Here is a 17,699-nt window from a genome sequence, read left to right as displayed (position 1 = left end):
CCAGAGGCTTTTCTCTCAACCAGTCAATTCTGGGAGCATTGTGGGCTATATGGCAACTTGATGGATGCTTACCCCGTATTATTTAATCTTCATGGACACCTGTGCAGTAGGGGTTATTATACCCAATGTATGGTTGAGGAGACAGAGGTTCAGAGGTTAATTAACTTGCCCAAGGTCACACAGGTCAGCTGGTGGTAGGGCAGGAATTTGAACCCAAAAGCCTGTGAGTTTTCCACTCCATTCCATTGACACCTTTACAGACAAAGACCGCAGAGGTAAAGGAGCCTGTACAGGGACAGCCAGCTGCAGGGACAGAGCAGGGCTGTATGTCAACTGCATACCCTCCACCGTATTGCCCTTTCTTTATTTAGTTTGTCACATGTGACTTTTGCTCTGCACTTAGAGCTGAGATGGTTGGGGTCCAGAGTCTGGTACCCATGTTCCCTGGAGAGACTTCATGTCTGTGGGCCTCAGGCTGCGAAAGGGCAGGAAGGCTCTTCTTGAGAAGGCCTGTGCTCAGGGGGAGGGAAGGAGGTGCCCATGGACCCTCTTCCCAAGTGAGGCCAGGAGGTGCTTTCCAAGAGGAGCCGACTGGTCGGCCTGTGCTGTTGCATCTCCACCGGCACATGGGTGCAGAGGCGACTAGCAGAGCCGTGCCCAGGGCCGGCCGTGATCCCAGCCTGTGGGAGTAAAGGGCCATTGTCTGGGCAGCAGGATCTGGCAGGGTTATTCGGTGGGCACCACGCCCTGATGAACAGACTGACACCTCCCAGCCAGCTTGGCTGGTCACCAGAAGCCATTTTCTTTGTTACCAGGCGCTGGGCCAGAGGCCAGGATGAGCCACTGGGAGCTCTGGGAGACTGCTCCCTATGAGGATAATCCACAGCGCCCCACTGGAGGACTGGGGGCGAGGCGTGGGTAGGAGGGCCGTAGAGAAAGGAAGGACGCGTCCCAGTGCCGCTCTGCCCAACGGAAATAGAACAGGGGCCACATGCGTCACTAAGTTTTCTAGCAGCACATTGAGGAGGGTAAAAAGGGGCAAGTAAATGAATTTTAACAGGTGTTTTATTTAACCCAGCATTCTCAGAATAGCGTAAATTCAACATGTCATCAATAACCAGTTATTTGCAGGCCATTTTACATTCTCATTCTTGAAAACCCAGGTGGATTTCGCACAGCCCCATTTCCAGAGGGACCGGGTAGTTACAAGTTCTCCGTAGCCTCGTGTGGCCAGTGGCTGTCCCAGAGGTCATCTGGACAGAGCGTCACCTCCTCTGCCTCCGCCGCCTCCGCCTCAGGGGGCAGGGGGATGGACCCCAGTCAGCGTCTGGCACTGGGGAGGCGGCAGCCCCGTTCCCCCCGGGCCTTGGCCCCGACCCGCTCTCTAGCCACGCAGGCTGCCGTGGGAAGAAAGGCTCTGAGGTGGGGGCTGGAAGGCCACGGGCTTGGGACAGAGTGGAGGAGAAAGGCCCTTAGGACCCAAGTCTGGAGAAAGGAGGTGACCCGGTGGCCTGCCCGCGCCAGGGCCGGCGAGCGGTGGGTGTGGGCCGAGGTGTGGTGAGCCTGGCGGGATCAGAAGCCCACAGGCCGGCATTGTCCGCCTGTCACACTTCCTTTGGCTTTATTGCCTTTGTCCAACACCCTATTGTCTGGTTTCCTTTTGTCCCCCTTTCAGCGCCGCTGCCTTTTATTTCCCAGCCTGCCTGGTTGTTTTCATTTCTTTTGTCTGAAGTTCCTGAGAGGAAGGTTTTATTTTCAGCGGTTTGATTAATTCACAGCTTGAGCCCGGGTTTGTTTGTTATGTAATTGCTGCCCTCGGCTTCAGGATAATACCCCTCCCCAGCCCCCTCCCGCCTCGGGCTCGGGCCTGCCCGCACCCCTCCCGCGCCCGGATGGGCCGGCCGCCCGCCTCCTGGATGCGCTCCGGGTCCCGGGGTGGCGGGAGGGCACCCCGAGCGGGACCCCAAAGCCCTGCTGAGCTGGGTTGGGGTCTCTTCTTTCTCCCGGGCTGGTGTTCCCAGGGTCAGGTCAGGTCCGCCCCTCCTCACCCTGCAGCGCCCTGTCCCGGGTCCCACACCAGCCCCAGGGCGCCCTGCCCTTTGAAAGTGGCAGGAGGTTCCGGGCTGATCTGTAGGATGGCACCAAGGCAAACACATCTTACTCTGCTGGAATGCTTTCTCACTTATTTAGCGTGCTGTATGCGGCACATTCTGGCATTTATTACAGGTTCCAGAGCAGTTAGTCGGACAGAGTAGATGCGCTGTACAAATACAGTGCACCTGCAGTTTCATTTAAGGGGTGTTTTACCACATCTGACTTTTGCCTTGCAGTGCCCTCCTAAAAAATTAATGCCATGTAAAAAAATTTATTTTTAAATTTTATTTAACAGTGCTTCTCAAACTGGTATGTTTCAGAGCCACCAGGAGGGCTTGTTAAGCCAGATCCCTGGCCCCACCCACAGAGATTCGGATTTGTGAGGGACCTAGGACTTTGTGTCTCAAGCCTCCAGGCCCAGCTGAGGCTGTTTTTCTTTTGCTACATCCCAGCTAGCTGTGGCTTAACAGATACCACACAGGTGCTTACTGCTGCTGCCTGGTAGCGTTCTAGACACTGTACAAATAACAATTCATAGCCCATTTTACAGATGAGGAAACTGAGGTGTGGAGAGGCTAAGTAACTCACCCAAGTTCACTCAGCGGCTCGTTGGGTGCCCAAGGCAGGACCCAGGCATACTTGGGGAACTTGCTTTGTAACCCCACTGGCCTCATCTCGGTGACTTTGGAGGGTGAGCAGGGGAGCCGTGGGGATCTGCCTCTCTGGCCCTGAGCCTGCCATGACCGCTGGAAACCACTACCCAGACCCCTGTGATCGCTCTGCTACTCTGTGGATGGGATTGGGGGGGGGGGGAGGCAGCAGTGGGAGCGGTGGATTCAGAGTCTGCTTACGAGGACTGCAGATACCTACTGGGCCAGCTCTCAATGAGCTACTGTAGCTACATATAAGAAAATGTTCCTCTAAAGAAAAAAACAACCACCAAAAAAAGAAAATGTTTTTCTTGAAGCCACTCATCCATCTCTCGGCTGTGTTTATTTTCCCACTTTTGGTCGATTTATGGATAAACAAAATAGTCCTGTTTTATCTCGTCTCTACTATGAGAAAACCAAAGAATAAATGTATTATATAGGGAAGCTGGTACTTGGTTTCCTTTTTGGGGAGTGGTAGGGAGTAGGGCAGACTGGCCAGGCCATAGAGGTACCTCATTTCCAGCCAATTGCTGCCCACAGGCCAACTTTAAGAGAAGTTTAAATCCAAATTTTTATGATACTTCTTTATTTTTAAATGTTGGTAACTAATTACAAATTATGTATACACAGACACACAAACACACATACACAGACACACATACATGTATAACTTTGGCTTTTTTGGGCTGAGAAATAGCCACTTACCTGGACCCATCACGCTACTAGGCCCAACATTGCAGCAGGCAAGGAGCACCAAAGGTTGGGCCCATCTTCTCTACAGCTTCCTATTAAAAAAAAAGAAGTCTGGCCGGCCTGGCTCAGCGGTTGAGCGTCGACCTATGAACCAAGAGGTCATGGTTTGATTCCCGGTCAGGGCACATGCCCAGGTTGCGGGCTGGATTCCCAGGAGGGGGCGTGCAGGAGGCAGCCGATCAATGACTCTCTCCCATCATTGATGTTTCTATCTCTCTCTGAAATCAATAAAAACATAGTTTAAAATAAAAGAAGACAGAAGAACCTTTTCTAATTTCCACTGTAGGTCCCCGGTGGGAGCGTCCGTCTCCTAGGAGTGTGCCTGTTTGGGGCTGGGGACGGAGGGTGGAGTTGCTGCCCCGGGTCTCGGGACTCGCCTCACTCACTCTGCCCCTCCTCCCTCAGGATGTCCATGAGGAGCCCCGGCTCTGCCCAGCTGGCCCTGGATGGCGGTAGCACCATGGTGAACTGTGCTGTCAAGTCAGAGGGGAGGAAGGAACCCTGCCACGAGGCCCCCCAGGGCTCAGCTGCCACAGCTGACCCCCAGCCCGGAGACCCAGCCCGGCCTACCCAGGATGGCGCTGACCCCCAAGCTCTAGCCCAGGTGCCCAGCGCTTTCCCAGGGGCTCCTGGGTCAGTGTCCCCACCACATACGTCCATGCACCACCCCTGGCCTCTTCTTTAGGCCAGGCAAGCACCCACCCCCTGGCTGGGCGAGGGGCAGGCGGAAATGGCCATCTCTGGGGCCAGACTAGGTGAGTGGGGAGCTGCCAGGTTCATTCGGCCGCCCAGCCGCGTGGACGTGGACTCCCTCCGGCGCTCGCTCACCTGATGTTAACGCTCACCTGCGTGAGCAGTCTTACCCCCAGGACTAGTTGGAAAGAGAGGGTACATACACTCAGAGTTTGGCTTAGAGCTAATCGACCAGCTTTTTCATCTGAGTTAAGAAAAGCAGTCTTCTTACTGAAGCCGGAGTTAAATTGCCGTTTAGGACAATACAGTTCCTCATCCTTAAAATGAAGGAGCTGAACTACGTTAGCAGTAAGGATTCTTGCAGCTCTTAGAACTTCTGTGATTCCATGTGAGAGATGTAAAAAGGGAATATATAATTGAAAGCTAAATGAGGAGAAAATAGAGTTTTAGGGTTCTGGGCAGGGGTCTGGGAGTGGATTAGGAGGCTGGGTGGTGATCAAGGAAGACTTTCTGGGGGAGTGGGACCTCAAGCTGGGTCTTAAAGAATGGAGAGGAATCAGATGATGAGAGAGGGGTCAGTCTCCCCCTCCCGTAGTTTTTATTTTTATTTTTTGGGGGTCAGTGTCTTAAGGAGAGGTGAGGGCCCTTGGAGTAACCAGCCTGGCTGGAGTGGTGGGTAGATGCAGGAAGTAATAATTAATAACTGGCTTTTGGCCCCTGGCTGCAGTGGCAAACCATCCACATGCATTCACTCCCTTGATTCCGACACAACCCCATGACAGGGATGGTGCATTTCCATTTTCAGCAGAGGGGAAGTCAGGCTCCGAGAAGTTCAGGTACTCACGTGAGATCAAGCACCTGTGAGTCACTGAGCCTAGACTGAGCCTGGTCTCTTGTCTTGAAACCTTTTGTTATTTTTAGTATATCAGGCAAAGTCAGAGCGCACGTAGGGAAGGTGGGGAGAGAGGGCCCTACGGTGTGCATCTCCGGGGTGCTCAGGCCTTGCTGCAGCCTGCCCCCGCCCCTGGAGGTGACAGTGACGTTCGGTGTGTCTTACAGGATTGCAGCTCACCAGAGAGCAATGTGTCCCCAGAACCCAAGAGACCAGGAGGCTCTGAGGCTGCCTCTGGGAGCCAGGAGAAGCTGGACTTCAACCGGAATTTAAAAGAAGGTGAGATGTTTGCCCTAGTTAGAGGGGCGCCTGGGGTGGAGCGGTGTTAGGACGGCTGATCCTCATGCCTTTGGTGTCTTCTAGTCGTGCCGGCCATTGAGAAGCTGCTGTCCAGTGACTGGAAGGAGAGGTTTCTGGGAAGAAGCTCTGTGGAAACAAAGGATGTCAAAGGTGAAGGCTGTGGGGGTGGGCAGGGGAGTGATGTGTGAACCCCTGTCCCTTTTCCCAGCCTGGCCATGCAGTCTAGGCCTCAGGGCAATTCTTGGGGCTCCCTGTGCCCTCAGACTTGGCCTGTGCCACTCTGACTCCTGCCTGGCCTTAGGGTCAGCACGTCCCTCACCTGGCGCCCAAGCATGAGGTCTGGCTCATTCCCATGCGGGAGAGGCCTGGTAGGAATCAGATCTCATGGGTATGGGTTTGGGCTGTTATCAGGGGCCCTTATGACCTAGGCTTATCGTTGCTACTTCCCGGAACTAACTATAAAATGATCCCAACGTTCCCTCTCACTTTTGAAAATTAGTTATAGGCCACAGGACCTCACTAAGTGAATTAAAGGGCTGCTTAGTGGGTTCATTAGAGTGATAATTTCCCCAATGTGGTTGATCACACTCACAGAGGGCACATATTTACTTATTTGCAAGAGAAACTAACCAAATTTAATACATACATATGTATGGGAGCCCCCCACATATGAAAGAGTCAGAGACCCCACATGCATGAGAGGTTCAGAGCTAGAAAGGGAACATGGGTATAAGACACTCTGAGCTAGGGATGAGGCAAGGCACCTGGGGGGCTTCAAAGGGTCATTGCAGGGTGCTAGGAAGAGCAGATGTTTAGGAAATAAAACTTTGCCCTGTCATACAGGTGGGTCAAAAAGAGAGTATCTCTGATAATCTCTTACTATGGGCAAGGCCCCTAATTCAAGTTCTTCTAAGTAGTTAGAGGGAGGGGCAGAAGTTTCTCTTGAGCCCGAGGCTAAAATTGACTTTAGCTCAAAATAATCTGCCTACCACAGAAGCACATCTTGGGGTGGCTTGTTCTGAGCCCCCACAGTTTCCTCCTCAGAAACGTCCCTGGAAGCTTCACATTGCAGAAAATGAGCTGATCAATCGTTCTATCATTAAACCAGCCTTAGTCTTGAGGAAAATTCAGTTAAAGTTGTATTTCATTTCAGGAGGCGGTGATACCAGTGGGCTCCCAGAGTTAAGCCCGTGGTGCAAGCAGTCGGGTATTAAATAAGAGGCATCTTTATGAAAACAAAAGAAAACAAAGGTTAATGATTGGAGCAGACTATAATCTTGGTTTGTGAGTTCCAACGACAGGCAGTCAAGGAGATTTCTAGATGTCTGGCTTGAAGCATCTTTAGGTGGAGTGAAGGCAGGCAGTGACAGTCTTAGAGTCTCCTGGTCTGTAGTGTGAATGTCTTTGGTGATCTTTCTGCAGCAGGCACAAAGATTGTCCATAGCTGAGCTGTGGTTGTGATTTCCCTGAGGTCTGTATCAAGTTGGCCCACTTTAGCTTCTGTGGCCTTGGAAAAAGGGCAGTGTTAATGCTCAATGACTCCAAGTCTAAGGGTGGGAAAATGAAAATCTTAGTTTGCAGAGTTGCAGCCAAATATTTAAGAAAACGGGAAGAACTCAGAATCCAGTCCAGTTTATAGGTAGAAAATTTTATCTAATATCCACAGGGTATATGATAGTTTGTATTGAAACAAATTTTCTCTCTAAAATCACCCCCATCTTTACCAAAGGTAGCCACATTAATACTTACAAAATAAGTCTAGTTTTGTTAAACTTGGCCTGATTATTTATATAATTCCAGCAAAAATAGTAATTAACCACATAGGCTCTTTTAAATCTTCTTTGCTGGAATTTTTCATAAGGAATCTTCAGGTTGAATTTAACAAGGCCTCTCTCAAGGCCTGAAAAGCCAAGGCAAGGACTTGCCATCAGATGTTGACTTCAATACCTATACATTTGGGTGGGTTCCTCTCTTCTGAGGTTTCTACACCTGCCAAGAAGTGACGTTCTTTATTCACATGGTAATGCTGCTGGGAGCCCTGTAAGCAAGGTACCAGGCCAATGTTTCCAAAGGTTTTTATTGGTTCCAGAAGTCCATCTTAATTCCTTAAAGCTGTCTGTTCATATCTGAGTCTATGCTTCTCTCTCAAATATGACATTCCCATCAAAGCCTTAAAGCCAGTTCCCAACTGTGTCCTGTTATAAGGGGAACAGATTCGTACTGAACTTTTGCAAATGTTGCCATAAAAATAATAATATTTATTAAGAGTTTCCAAATTCTGGAAGGATCAGGTAGGGAGAAAAATATGAATGTTTCAGTACTGCTTGCAAAGAAAGGTATAATTTACCAACTTGTTAAGTCATAGGAAGGTGAAGAAAAACAAGTTTCCTTTTATCTGGAAAACAAAAGATTTAAACGTTGGTAATCTCAAACAGAAAAGGCATGAAATCCATCAGTTCATTTACTTCTGTGCAGTTGAACTTGTTCTGCTTGAATCTGGTTTTGCCATTAGTTCTCTTGACCTTGCCTGATAATGGAGGGTGATAGGGTCAGCGATAATTCCAAGAAGTTTGCAAAGCTGCCCATCAAGGTCCGTATGATTTGCTCAGTTTCATCACAGAGGGCACTTTAAAAAATGCAGATGCCCAGGCTCCACCCCCACCTACTGAATGAGAACCCCAGAAGATGGGGGCCCGGGCATCTCTATTTTCCAAAGGCTCCCTGAGTAATTCCAATGCAAATGGTCTGAGGCCTTGCTAAACTGGAGGGCAAGGAAGCACTAACAGTTATTGGTTGAGGACCGTGTGCCAGGCCCTGGACTAAAAGTTTTACATTCATGGCCCCTTGAACCCTGTGAAGTGATGATTAGTGTGCTCATTTGTATATTAAAAACGCAAGTGCAGAGAAGTTGGTGTCTTACCCAACAGCTCCCAGGCTGGATGGGTTCAAAGGGGGACTTGACCCCCTATTTGTCTTGCTCCAAAGCCTGAGCATGTCCCGCTGGGCCGCTCCTGTGGGATGGTTGTGCACCCTGGCCCTGTGGCACTGGGCACTTGAGCATGTCCACGGGGCGGGCAGGGTCAAGATGCCCCACCTTCGGCGTTGCCTGTGTCTGGTGGTTGTCAGGGCAAGGCTCACGTGTCAACCACCTCTGTCACTCAGCCCCTAATGGGTGTGAGACAGCAATTGCTTAGTAAATATCAGATGATGAATGGCTGGACAGGTGAACAAACATAACTCAATGGTGACTGTTTCACTCGGAACAGGGACCCAGGAGAGCCTGGCAGAGAAGGAGCTCCAGCTCCTGGTCATGATCCATCAGCTGTCCACCCTGCGGGACCAGCTCCTGACGGCCCACTCGGAGCAGAAGAACATGGCTGCCATGCTCTTCGAGAAGCAGCAGCAGCAGATGGAGCTGGCCCGGCAGCAGCAGGAACAGGTAGGCTGACTTGCTTCCTTTCCGGGGAGGGGGCTGTCAGGACCTAGAGGGGAGCATCTTGGAGGCAGGACTTTACAATGCCCGCCGCCGGGGCAGGTGGGGTGGGGCTCCTGGGGAGGGGGCTGTGGGCCAGGGCTGAAGGATTCCCACCTCTGGCTATTCTTAAGTCCCTATGGGGGGTTCAGGGTAGAGGGATGCTGAAGGGTCCCTCCGCCTTCCACCCCTGGCCTCTGAGGGAAGGTGGAGCTCCCTGCAAAAGGGGAATACATTCTGAGGGCTGGCTGTTCTGCTTCTTGCCCCGCTCAGCTCTCCGTGTTTGCAGCCTCGGAGGGCAGGGTGTGGTTGGGGCCTAGAAGGCTCTGGGAGGTGGGACCTGGGGCCTAAGCCCAAACCCCCTTTGCCTTCTTATCCCTCTGCCAGATCGCCAAGCAGCAGCAACAGCTAATTCAGCAGCAGCACAAAATCAACCTCCTTCAGCAGCAGATCCAGGTGAGGAGAGGGGAGGGCTGGGCATTGGGAGAGCCGGAGCCTGAGGGCTTGACACCTGCTTGGAGGGAGAGATAGGCATGACTCTGAGGAGGGGGCTCATTCCTACTCTATTGCCCTCCCCTGTCCTCTGTTTCAAGGGAGGGGCCCAGAATATCTTCTTCCCAGCTGGGTCCTGAGGGCAGGTAGACAGGGGCCCAGGAAGGTGGCATGGGATCAGACAGATCCTTTGGAAGACTGTCTCTGCCCCAAACCCTGTGCCTCTCATCCTTGAGTCTACCCCCTGTCCAGGGCTGACCATAGCTGGGTAGCCGTTTGTACTCACACAGGGTCTGTTTGCTCTCAGCAGGTCAACATGCCTTATGTCATGATCCCAGCCTTCCCCCCAAGCCACCAACCTCTGCCTGTCACCCCGGACTCCCAGCTGGCTTTGCCCATTCAGCCAATCCCTTGCAAACCAGGTGAGTGGAAGGGGAGGCCCCTGAGATAAGGGAAGGATCAGGCGCTGTGTAGTTGTCGAGGGCCATGGGGGTGATAAAATGTGGACTTTGAGCTCAAGGAATTTACAGTCTCGGGAGGGAAAAAGAAGTACGCCAACCACCAGGGAAGCTGGAGAGGTTTCCTGAGGACGTGGTGTTTGACTGGGTCCTAGGAGAGTGGACTTGTGAGGATGGAGCTGGGAGCTGAGGGGAGAGGGCACCGGGTAGGCGGTTCAGGCAGAGGCGTGTGACTGGGTAGAGGGGACATAGCTGGGGAGGGCAATTGGGACCGAGCGTGGAGTTCGGGCTTTATTTTGTAGACTGTGGGGTGTGCTTGAACCTTTGAGTAGATGTGTTGTCACGCTGACTGTGAGGATAGGGAAAGGAGGGGGAACAACTGAAGGCAGAACACTGGGTAGGCTGCTCTTGAGGTGATTCCAGCCCTGAACAAGGGCAGTGACAGTGGGACAGAGACAGAGTTAGAATTATTAGGCCACGATCATGGATTCCTTGGGAGTGGTCATGGGGACAGGGCAGAAATGCTGCCCATAAAAGCCCCAGGAAGGGGGGTAGCTTTTAAGCCAACTCCTCTGGGCCACCCTCCCTGTTCCAGGGGAAGTCCAGGTAGGTGAGTTCTGACGGGTCCACCATCAAGCCTGGGCCGTGGGCACAGTTCACGGGTCAGCCCCACTGACGCTACCCTGAGGGAAGATTCCAGGGAGGGCTGTTGGGGAGGCTGGGAAGGGTTGAATGGGGAGGACAGGCCAACAGCACAAACCGTGGCAATTCCAGGTGAAGGTGGAGCAGAGCCACAGGGGTGAGGAGGGCAGGGACGTGGTCAGGGGAGGGGCCACATGCTTTCTGGACAAGGGAGGCATGAAATGAGCTGTGGAAGACCTGGACTGGCCAGGGTTCCACCTGCTTCATTTGCTCCAGAATTCTAGGAAGTAGGGGGCCTACATGTTGCCAAATGCCCCTTCCTAAAGCCGAGCGAGTAGTCCTCAGCTCACACACCTTAGATGGTGCCCCACTGCCTCCATGTCAGCATGGAGTGCAGACTCCAGAGCTGAGCCTTCACAGGCCTCTGAGCCTTGCTTGCCCATCCTGTGCCAGTCTCATTGCCCACATCTTGCTCTCACACCCACCACTTCATCCCCCTGTCCTGCCAGCATTAGCTCACGTCTCTGCCCAAGAGGCCTGCTCCAGTGCCCCTGTCTGGAACAGAGCTCTCTCAAATGCTGTCTACTTGGCCCATATACCACGGGCCGAGTGGTTAGTAATTTGTATACATGACTCTCTCCATCTGAACTGTCAGCTCCTTAATTCTGGGCCTGTTTGAGAAGACTGAGATAGTCGAGGAAGAAGAGAGTGCCGTGCAGAGGGGAGAGGACAAGCTATAGAGTCTAGAGTACCAGGGTTCAAATGTCGGTGCTCCCACTGATTAACTATGTGGGCAACCCATGTAACTCCTCCAGGTCTCAGTTTCTTTATCTGTAAAATGGAATACTATATTGAGCACCTATTATATACCACAGAGTAAGGATTATTGTGAGGTAATGCACAAGAGACAGACTACACAACAGGTAGCTGCTTTTGTATCCTGCACATAGTAGGTACAAAATACAAGTATCTAGAGTGAGTAGATGGTGTCCCTGTTCTCATTTCACCACAGATTTGGAACTCCAGGTCGGTGGGTTGGGAAGGGCAGGACAGGGTGACAGTGCCTGTTGGTGTGCAGGGCAGTGGTGGGGAAGCCATAGGAGGCCCTTAGTAGCACTTTGAGGCCGGGGTGGGCGGTGGTTGGGAGCAAGCTGGGCCGGCTCCGAGCCTCTGTCCGCTTTGCGCTGCTGGGACCTCGTCAAGCAGGGTGTCTGCTGTTCTGTGCTCATCCAGGACTTTTCTCCTTGCCGCCTTTTCCATAGTGGAGTATCCGCTCCAGCTGCTGCACAGTCCCCCAGCCCCAGCTGTGAAGAGGCCTGGGGCCATGGCTGCCCACCACCCCCTGCAGGTACTGTTCCACCGCTTCGCGAGCTGGGCGCGCTGGCTGCTGCCTTGACTGTTCTGGGTGTGCTTGTGCCCTCTGTCTCTCTGGGGGGCCTCCATTGGTGTCTCTTACCCTCTGCCTCTGGGTCCCCCCTAGGAGCCTTCCCAGCCCCTGAACCTCACAGCCAAGCCCAAGGCCCCCGAGCTGCCCAACACCTCTAGCTCCCCCAGCCTGAAGATGGGCAACTGTGGGCCCCGCCCCCCCAGCCATGGAGCTGCCACCCGGGACCTGCAGTCCAGCCCTCCCAGCCTGCCTTTGGGTAAGCTTTCTACCTCCTGCACCGTTCCCTGAGCCCTTTTCTAGGGGAGGGTCAAGAGTATGGTATGACCTTGGGAATGACCTTTCACCTCTGTAGGTTAGACCTGCTCTGATGGGCCCCTTTTAGTTTCAGTATTCAGTGTCTCAGAAGAGCTCCTCCTTCTCTTTCCCCACATCTGTCTGGGCACCCTCGCCTCGGGTGACTCAGGCCACTGGGTTGCACAATTTCAGGGCGTACTGTCCTTATTTCTGTTCTGTTGGCACAACAGCCCGTGTCAATGGCACCCCCTTGGGGATGTGCAGTGCAACGGCCCCGGGAAGGGGCAAAAAGGAGCACAAGGAGGGGCACGGCATGAACTGGGGTGACCCCTCCACTCCCTTCCCGTCCCCTCTCTTCCTACCCCCATAGGCTTCCTTGGCGAAGGGGACGCTGTCACCAAGGCCATCCAGGATGCTCGGCAGCTGCTGCACAGCCACAGCGGGGCCTTGGACAGCTCCCCCAACGTGCCCTTCCGTAAGGTATGGGCCCCACTCTCCTGGGCCTGGGAGCAGGGAACAGATGGTGGCCAGGGTGGAAGACCGGTTTGAGGCCACAAAGGGAGAGGTCGGGGGGGAAGTGGGGTGACACAGAGGGGCTGATATACAGGTTGTCCCGTCCATCCCAGGACCTCATCAGCCTGGACACGTCCCCAGTCAAGGAGCGACTGGAAGAGAGCTGCGTGCACCCGCTGGAGGAAGCTATGCTGGGCTGTGACGTGGACGGTGAGGGCTCTGGGCACTGAGCTGGTGGGCCCACCTCTGCTTCCCACCAGGGCCCAGGTGGGGCAGGTCATATCATTTTCCTTTCTCTTCTCTCCCTTTGTCTGTGGAATCCCCATATGTATCTGTCTGTCCCTGGGTCCCTGGCCTGGCCTCTGCCAACATCTTGCTGCTGGCTGTCCCTGGGTGCTGTGGGAGCCCTTGGCTAGAAGAGGGTAGACTGTAGGTTGCTTCTGCTGGCCCTGGCAGACTATCCTTGCCCTAGACTGGCTGCCCTGCTGACTCCACCCCTGTCCCCAGGCTCCCGCCACTTCCCTGAGTCCCGGAACAGCAGCCACATCAAGAGGCCCATGAACGCCTTCATGGTGTGGGCCAAGGACGAGCGGAGGAAGATCCTCCAAGCCTTCCCGGACATGCACAACTCCAGTATCAGCAAGATCCTCGGTAAGGGCCCTTGGGTAAGCGCTGCAGGAGCTCTGGGGTTTCAGGAGCCCTAGTCCAGCAGGATACGGTTGCAGGAGCCACCCGGATCTCTTTGGGGCCTGCTTGGTGACAGTCCACACCATGCTGAACTCTGGTGGAATCCAAAGGGGGTGTGGGAGTCAGGCAGATGTGAGGCAGCTGGGTCCTAGGGTCTTACACCATTGTCTGGCTCTTCTGCTAGCACCTGCACCCAGGAACTTAAGGGGTGTTTGTGTGTGTGCATGTGTACCTACACGTACATGTGAGAGAGAGCCCCCCTCCCATCTTTGCCTAACTAACCTGCTCCACTGTTTGCCCAGACCCTTGAAGCTGGCTGGCTCTGGCAGGAAACAGGAGATACTGGTCTTCTTGGGCTGTCAGTAGAAACGTTTTTGAATTAGGAGGCTAAGGTGGGATATAGGGTGGGGCAGGTGGGGCTAGAAGGGGGCAGTGGTTTTCAAGACTGAAGCTACTCCAATGTCTGTGCAGGTCTCTTGTGAGCACAGACACCAGATATTTTGTCCTGGGCAGGGAGCCTGTTTTATTGAGCGCCTGTGGTAGCTTCTCTTTTGTTTATGCAAATCACACAGACCAGAGGCCTCCCAGGAGTTGCTGGGTAGCTTGGAATGTGTGTGGGTGCTGTGTCTGAAGCTGGCAGTTGGATGCCTACACATGCCAACTTCATTCATTTGCTCAGCACCCATGGAGCATCCGCGTTGGCCCAGGTTCTTGCTAAGTGCTTGCACATATATCTGGGAACCCAAACCTTCTTGGCACTTCCAGGGCCTGCAGGGGGCGGGGGGGGGGGGTCGGCAGAGCCCAGCACTGACTGCCTACCCCCGGGGGCTGGGCTAGGCTCCCGCTGGAAGTCCATGACCAACCAGGAGAAGCAGCCCTACTACGAGGAGCAAGCAAGATTGAGCAGGCAGCACCTGGAGAAGTACCCGGACTACAAGTACAAGCCGCGGCCCAAGCGCACTTGCATCGTGGAGGGCAAGCGGCTGCGGGTAGGCGAGTACAAGGCCCTGATGAGGACCCGGCGCCAGGATGCCCGCCAGAGCTACATGACCCCGTGAGCAGGCCCTCCCTGGGCGGCTGAGACCGTGTGCACATGTGCCCGTGTGTGTGCAGCTCTTGTGAATGGCTGGGTGTTCATGTGTGACTTGCCTCTGTGTGTGACTGTAGGGGTGCTGTGCGTGTGTATTGGCTGCGTGTGTGTGTGAATAGGTGTGAGCATTGCGTGTGTGTGGCTGGGCCTCGTGTGGCTGTAGGGGTGCTGTGCATGTGTGTTGGCTGTGTGTGAATATGTATGTGCATAGGTGTGTGTGAACATTGTGTGTGGTTGGGCCTCTGTGTGTGGCTGCAGGGACGACTGTGTGTGGTGGGTACCGAGTGGCTCAGGATGTAGATTTGTGACTAAGTGTGGGGGACTGGCATGGATCTGGAGAAATGTGCCTGTGGATCCCTTCTGACAAGCTCCGTAAAAATTCAGGGATACTAAAAACCAAGGTACTCATCATACAGAGGATTCCTGACTTAAGTATTTAAATAGTTTCCCAAAGTGGGATTCAGCACAGTCCTCAGGAGTGTCTCTTGAGCACACCCTGCGACTACATGTGTGTGGGGGGCTATAGCTGACAATGTGTGGCCATCAGAAAGCAGACCGGGGGCAGAACGTGTGTCTCGGAGCCAAAAGCGTATGGGGTGCTGAAGAGGCTGGAGGGGAGCTGGGGGGGCGGAGGCGAAGGTGCTTCTGTAACCCACCTCCTGTCTGCCCCGAAGCTCGCAGGCAGGCCAGGTGCAGATGAGCTCCCCAGATGTCCTGTACCCTCGGGTGGCACAGCCCCCGGTGGAGCACTATGTGCCCCGAAGCCTGGACCCCAACATGCCTGTCATCGTGAACACCTGCAGCCTCAGGGAGGAGGCCGAGCCCGCGGAGGACAGGCACTCGGGGGCCGATGGAGAGATGTACCGGTACAGCGAAGACGAGGACTCCGAGGGCGAGAAGAGCGATGGGGAGCTGGTGGTGCTCACGGACTGATCCCGGGGAAGACGTGGCCTCGAGCAGAGGGCACAGCCAGCTCGCCTGGACTCTGTTGGTACTTGGACTTGGGTGTGCGGGAGACGGCCGGCTGTGTACTTGTAGATACAGGCCCACTCCCCCCACACCTGCAGGCACACCCGAGGAGCTGCTGACATAAGTGGCTAGGGCCTGCACTGGGGTGACGGTTGAGCTGTCTGAGCTCCTTGGTCCTTGGGGCTCATGGTCAGGGGACATTGTATGACCCTCCCCTCCTGCAGGTCTACCCACCCCAGGGGTATGGCAGCTCCAGACCCGTCCCCCTGGAGCCACGTGCTTTGTTTCCATTCTTGTCCTGGCTGGACCAGCCACCATGGGACCACACCCCCCGCACCTCCTCCACATACATGCACTGCTCCTCTGCCACCAGGGTCACTTTGTACTTTGTGCAGAAAGGTCTGGCTGTCCCTCTGATTTTATCTTTTGCTAAGCCCTTTGTGCCTCTGGCTGCTGTGTATGTGTGTACGCGCGTGTGTGTTTTCATCTGTTCATTCATTGCATATTTATTGAGTGCCCACTGTGTGCCAGGCACTGTTGCTGAGTCCCTGTGGGTGTGTCTCTTGATGCTACTCTTGCTTCTCTGGGGGCCTCTTTCTGGGCTCTCTTCGTCCCCAAATTGCTACCTCTGTCAGTCTGGGTGTCTCAGGTTCTGTGCATCCTGTATGCGTTTCTCTCCATCCCTATCTCTCTGCAGGGCCCTGTTTGTGTCTCTCTCCCTTCCTTGGTGTCTGACTCTGCCCCTCTGCCCACTGGTCACTCTGGGTCTCTGAAGGCCCCTGGGCCACCCTGCCCTCCCCTGCCCACCCTTTTACCCCCGCCCTGACCCTTGCTGGTGGATTCCCACAGAGCCATTTTTAGTTCTGAGCAGCAGGGAATGTGCTCAGCCTCCAAGGAGCTCTGTCCTGGTGGCCCAGACCCTGGTCCCAATCCAAGTGCCAGGAGCGGGAGCAGAGGGACTGATGGCGCACCCCTTCCTGTCAGTGACAGAGGCCCTGGAGAGTGGGGCTCCCATGGCAGCTGGTCTCCATTCCTCCCTCTTGAGCAGGGGACAGGAGGGCTCTCCAAGAATGGAGAAGAGGCTCATGCTCTGTCCCCTCCACACAGCTCTGCCCTCGCCCTGCCTGCCCTGCACTCTGCACTGGGGGACTTGCCCCTGCTCCTGATCACGTTCGCAAGGTATTTCCTTAAGAAAATGAAATCTCACTGGCATGACTCCAAAGATCCAGGTGTGTCAGAGTCGGAAGGGAACCCCAAATCCCACAGGGGCAGATGTGGAGTCTGTGCCTACCCCCATCTTCTCCCCAAAGCCCTACTTCTCTCCAGGCTGTTTCTTTTTTTATGACTGTAAACATAGTGCTTTATTTTGTTAATAATAAGATAATGATGAGTAACTTAACCAGCACGTTTCTCCTGTTTACACTCGGGGAATTTTTTGTTTTCTGTTAGTGTAATAAAGGCAGATCATTTCAGCATCTGGCCCTTGCGGGGGAGGGGGAGGCAGGCTCACCCGGGGAGCCTAAATGCGCTGCCAGCTTGGGCACCACCGCCCCCTGGTGGCAGCTGGAGGGAGCTCCAGGCATGGGACCTAGGAGGAATCAGGTGAGCAAGGGAGGCTCAGCCCCCCCCCCCCACCGCTCCCCTGCCTTGCCCCCGCCCGGAAAGCGCACCCGGAATGAATGAGACGCGGCCCTGGCCTCAAGGTGGGGAGCCAGAGCCAGACCTCACCGCAGAGTGTCCGCCTAGGTCCTAAGAAAGAAGGTGGTAACGCTGTAATGAGTCAGGAAGCCTGGGCTCTCCCCAGAACTAACCACATGGCCTTGTGTGTGTGTTTTCGGCCGGGGTGGGGGGTGGGGGTCAGGACTCCCCTTCAGGCCTCACTGTCTTCATCCAAAACAAGGAGGTGAAGCCTTATCTGTAGCTCTTACCCTTCTAGAGGTGCCCTTTGGAGTAATGGAAGCCATGGACACTCCATCATCCCAGAAAAGTGTGCACATGGACACCCCAAACCCATGTACGAGTCCCCCAGGATACTAAAAACAGGGTCCCTAAGGATGTGCTTCAGGGCTCTTCTGTGATCTTAGGCTCTGAATGAGGATTTCGAAGAACTACATATCACAGTAGAAGTTACAGTCCGTGAGACCTGAAATGGGTACATGATAGATTAAAACTCTCAAAATGCACATAAACAGGGATCAATAAAAAGACTAACTCTTGTTAAAAAAAATTAATCCTGTTAATAAAGCTGAATGACAGTTGTGAGTTAGATTTAGGCTGGAGTAGTAGAGACATGTGTTCACAAAAAGGGAGGTG

The 17,699-nt window shown here is 54.0% G+C and overlaps 1 protein-coding gene across 4 annotated transcripts in view; it reads left to right on the top strand.

Annotated features, from left to right (window-relative positions):
* SOX13 (SRY-box transcription factor 13) overlaps window positions 1-16,858 on the top strand; it is a 45,069-nt gene extending 28,211 nt beyond the window's left edge. Inside the window, exons 2-15 of one of the 4 annotated variants that reach the window (XR_013997749.1) lie at window positions 3,903-4,101; window positions 5,250-5,361; window positions 5,446-5,532; window positions 8,649-8,821; window positions 9,242-9,310; window positions 9,654-9,768; window positions 11,709-11,794; window positions 11,927-12,089; window positions 12,498-12,607; window positions 12,754-12,850; window positions 13,148-13,291; window positions 14,165-14,381; window positions 15,092-15,408; window positions 16,494-16,858. Coding sequence is in view for 3 of the 4 variants with exons in the window: in XM_081121826.1 (XP_080977952.1) it covers window positions 3,904-4,101; window positions 5,250-5,361; window positions 5,446-5,532; window positions 8,649-8,821; window positions 9,242-9,310; window positions 9,654-9,768; window positions 11,709-11,794; window positions 11,927-12,089; window positions 12,498-12,607; window positions 12,754-12,850; window positions 13,148-13,291; window positions 14,165-14,381; window positions 15,092-15,350 (1,830 nt within the window). In the remaining variant the exon portion in view is untranslated. Of the gene's footprint in view, window positions 1-3,902; window positions 4,102-5,249; window positions 5,362-5,445; window positions 5,533-8,648; window positions 8,822-9,241; window positions 9,311-9,653; window positions 9,769-11,708; window positions 11,795-11,926; window positions 12,090-12,497; window positions 12,608-12,753; window positions 12,851-13,147; window positions 13,292-14,164; window positions 14,382-15,091 lie in introns of all 4 variants that reach the window. The other 3 variants (XM_081121827.1, XM_081121826.1, XM_081121828.1) reach the window with 3 other exon arrangements.
* The last annotated feature ends 841 nt before the right edge of the window (window positions 16,859-17,699 follow it).

The sequence above is a fragment of the Miniopterus schreibersii genome, assembly GCF_964146895.1.
Source record: "Miniopterus schreibersii genome assembly, chromosome: 19".
Taxonomy (NCBI): domain Eukaryota; kingdom Metazoa; phylum Chordata; class Mammalia; order Chiroptera; family Miniopteridae; genus Miniopterus; species Miniopterus schreibersii.
This window is presented reverse-complemented; position numbering and strand designations above follow the sequence as displayed.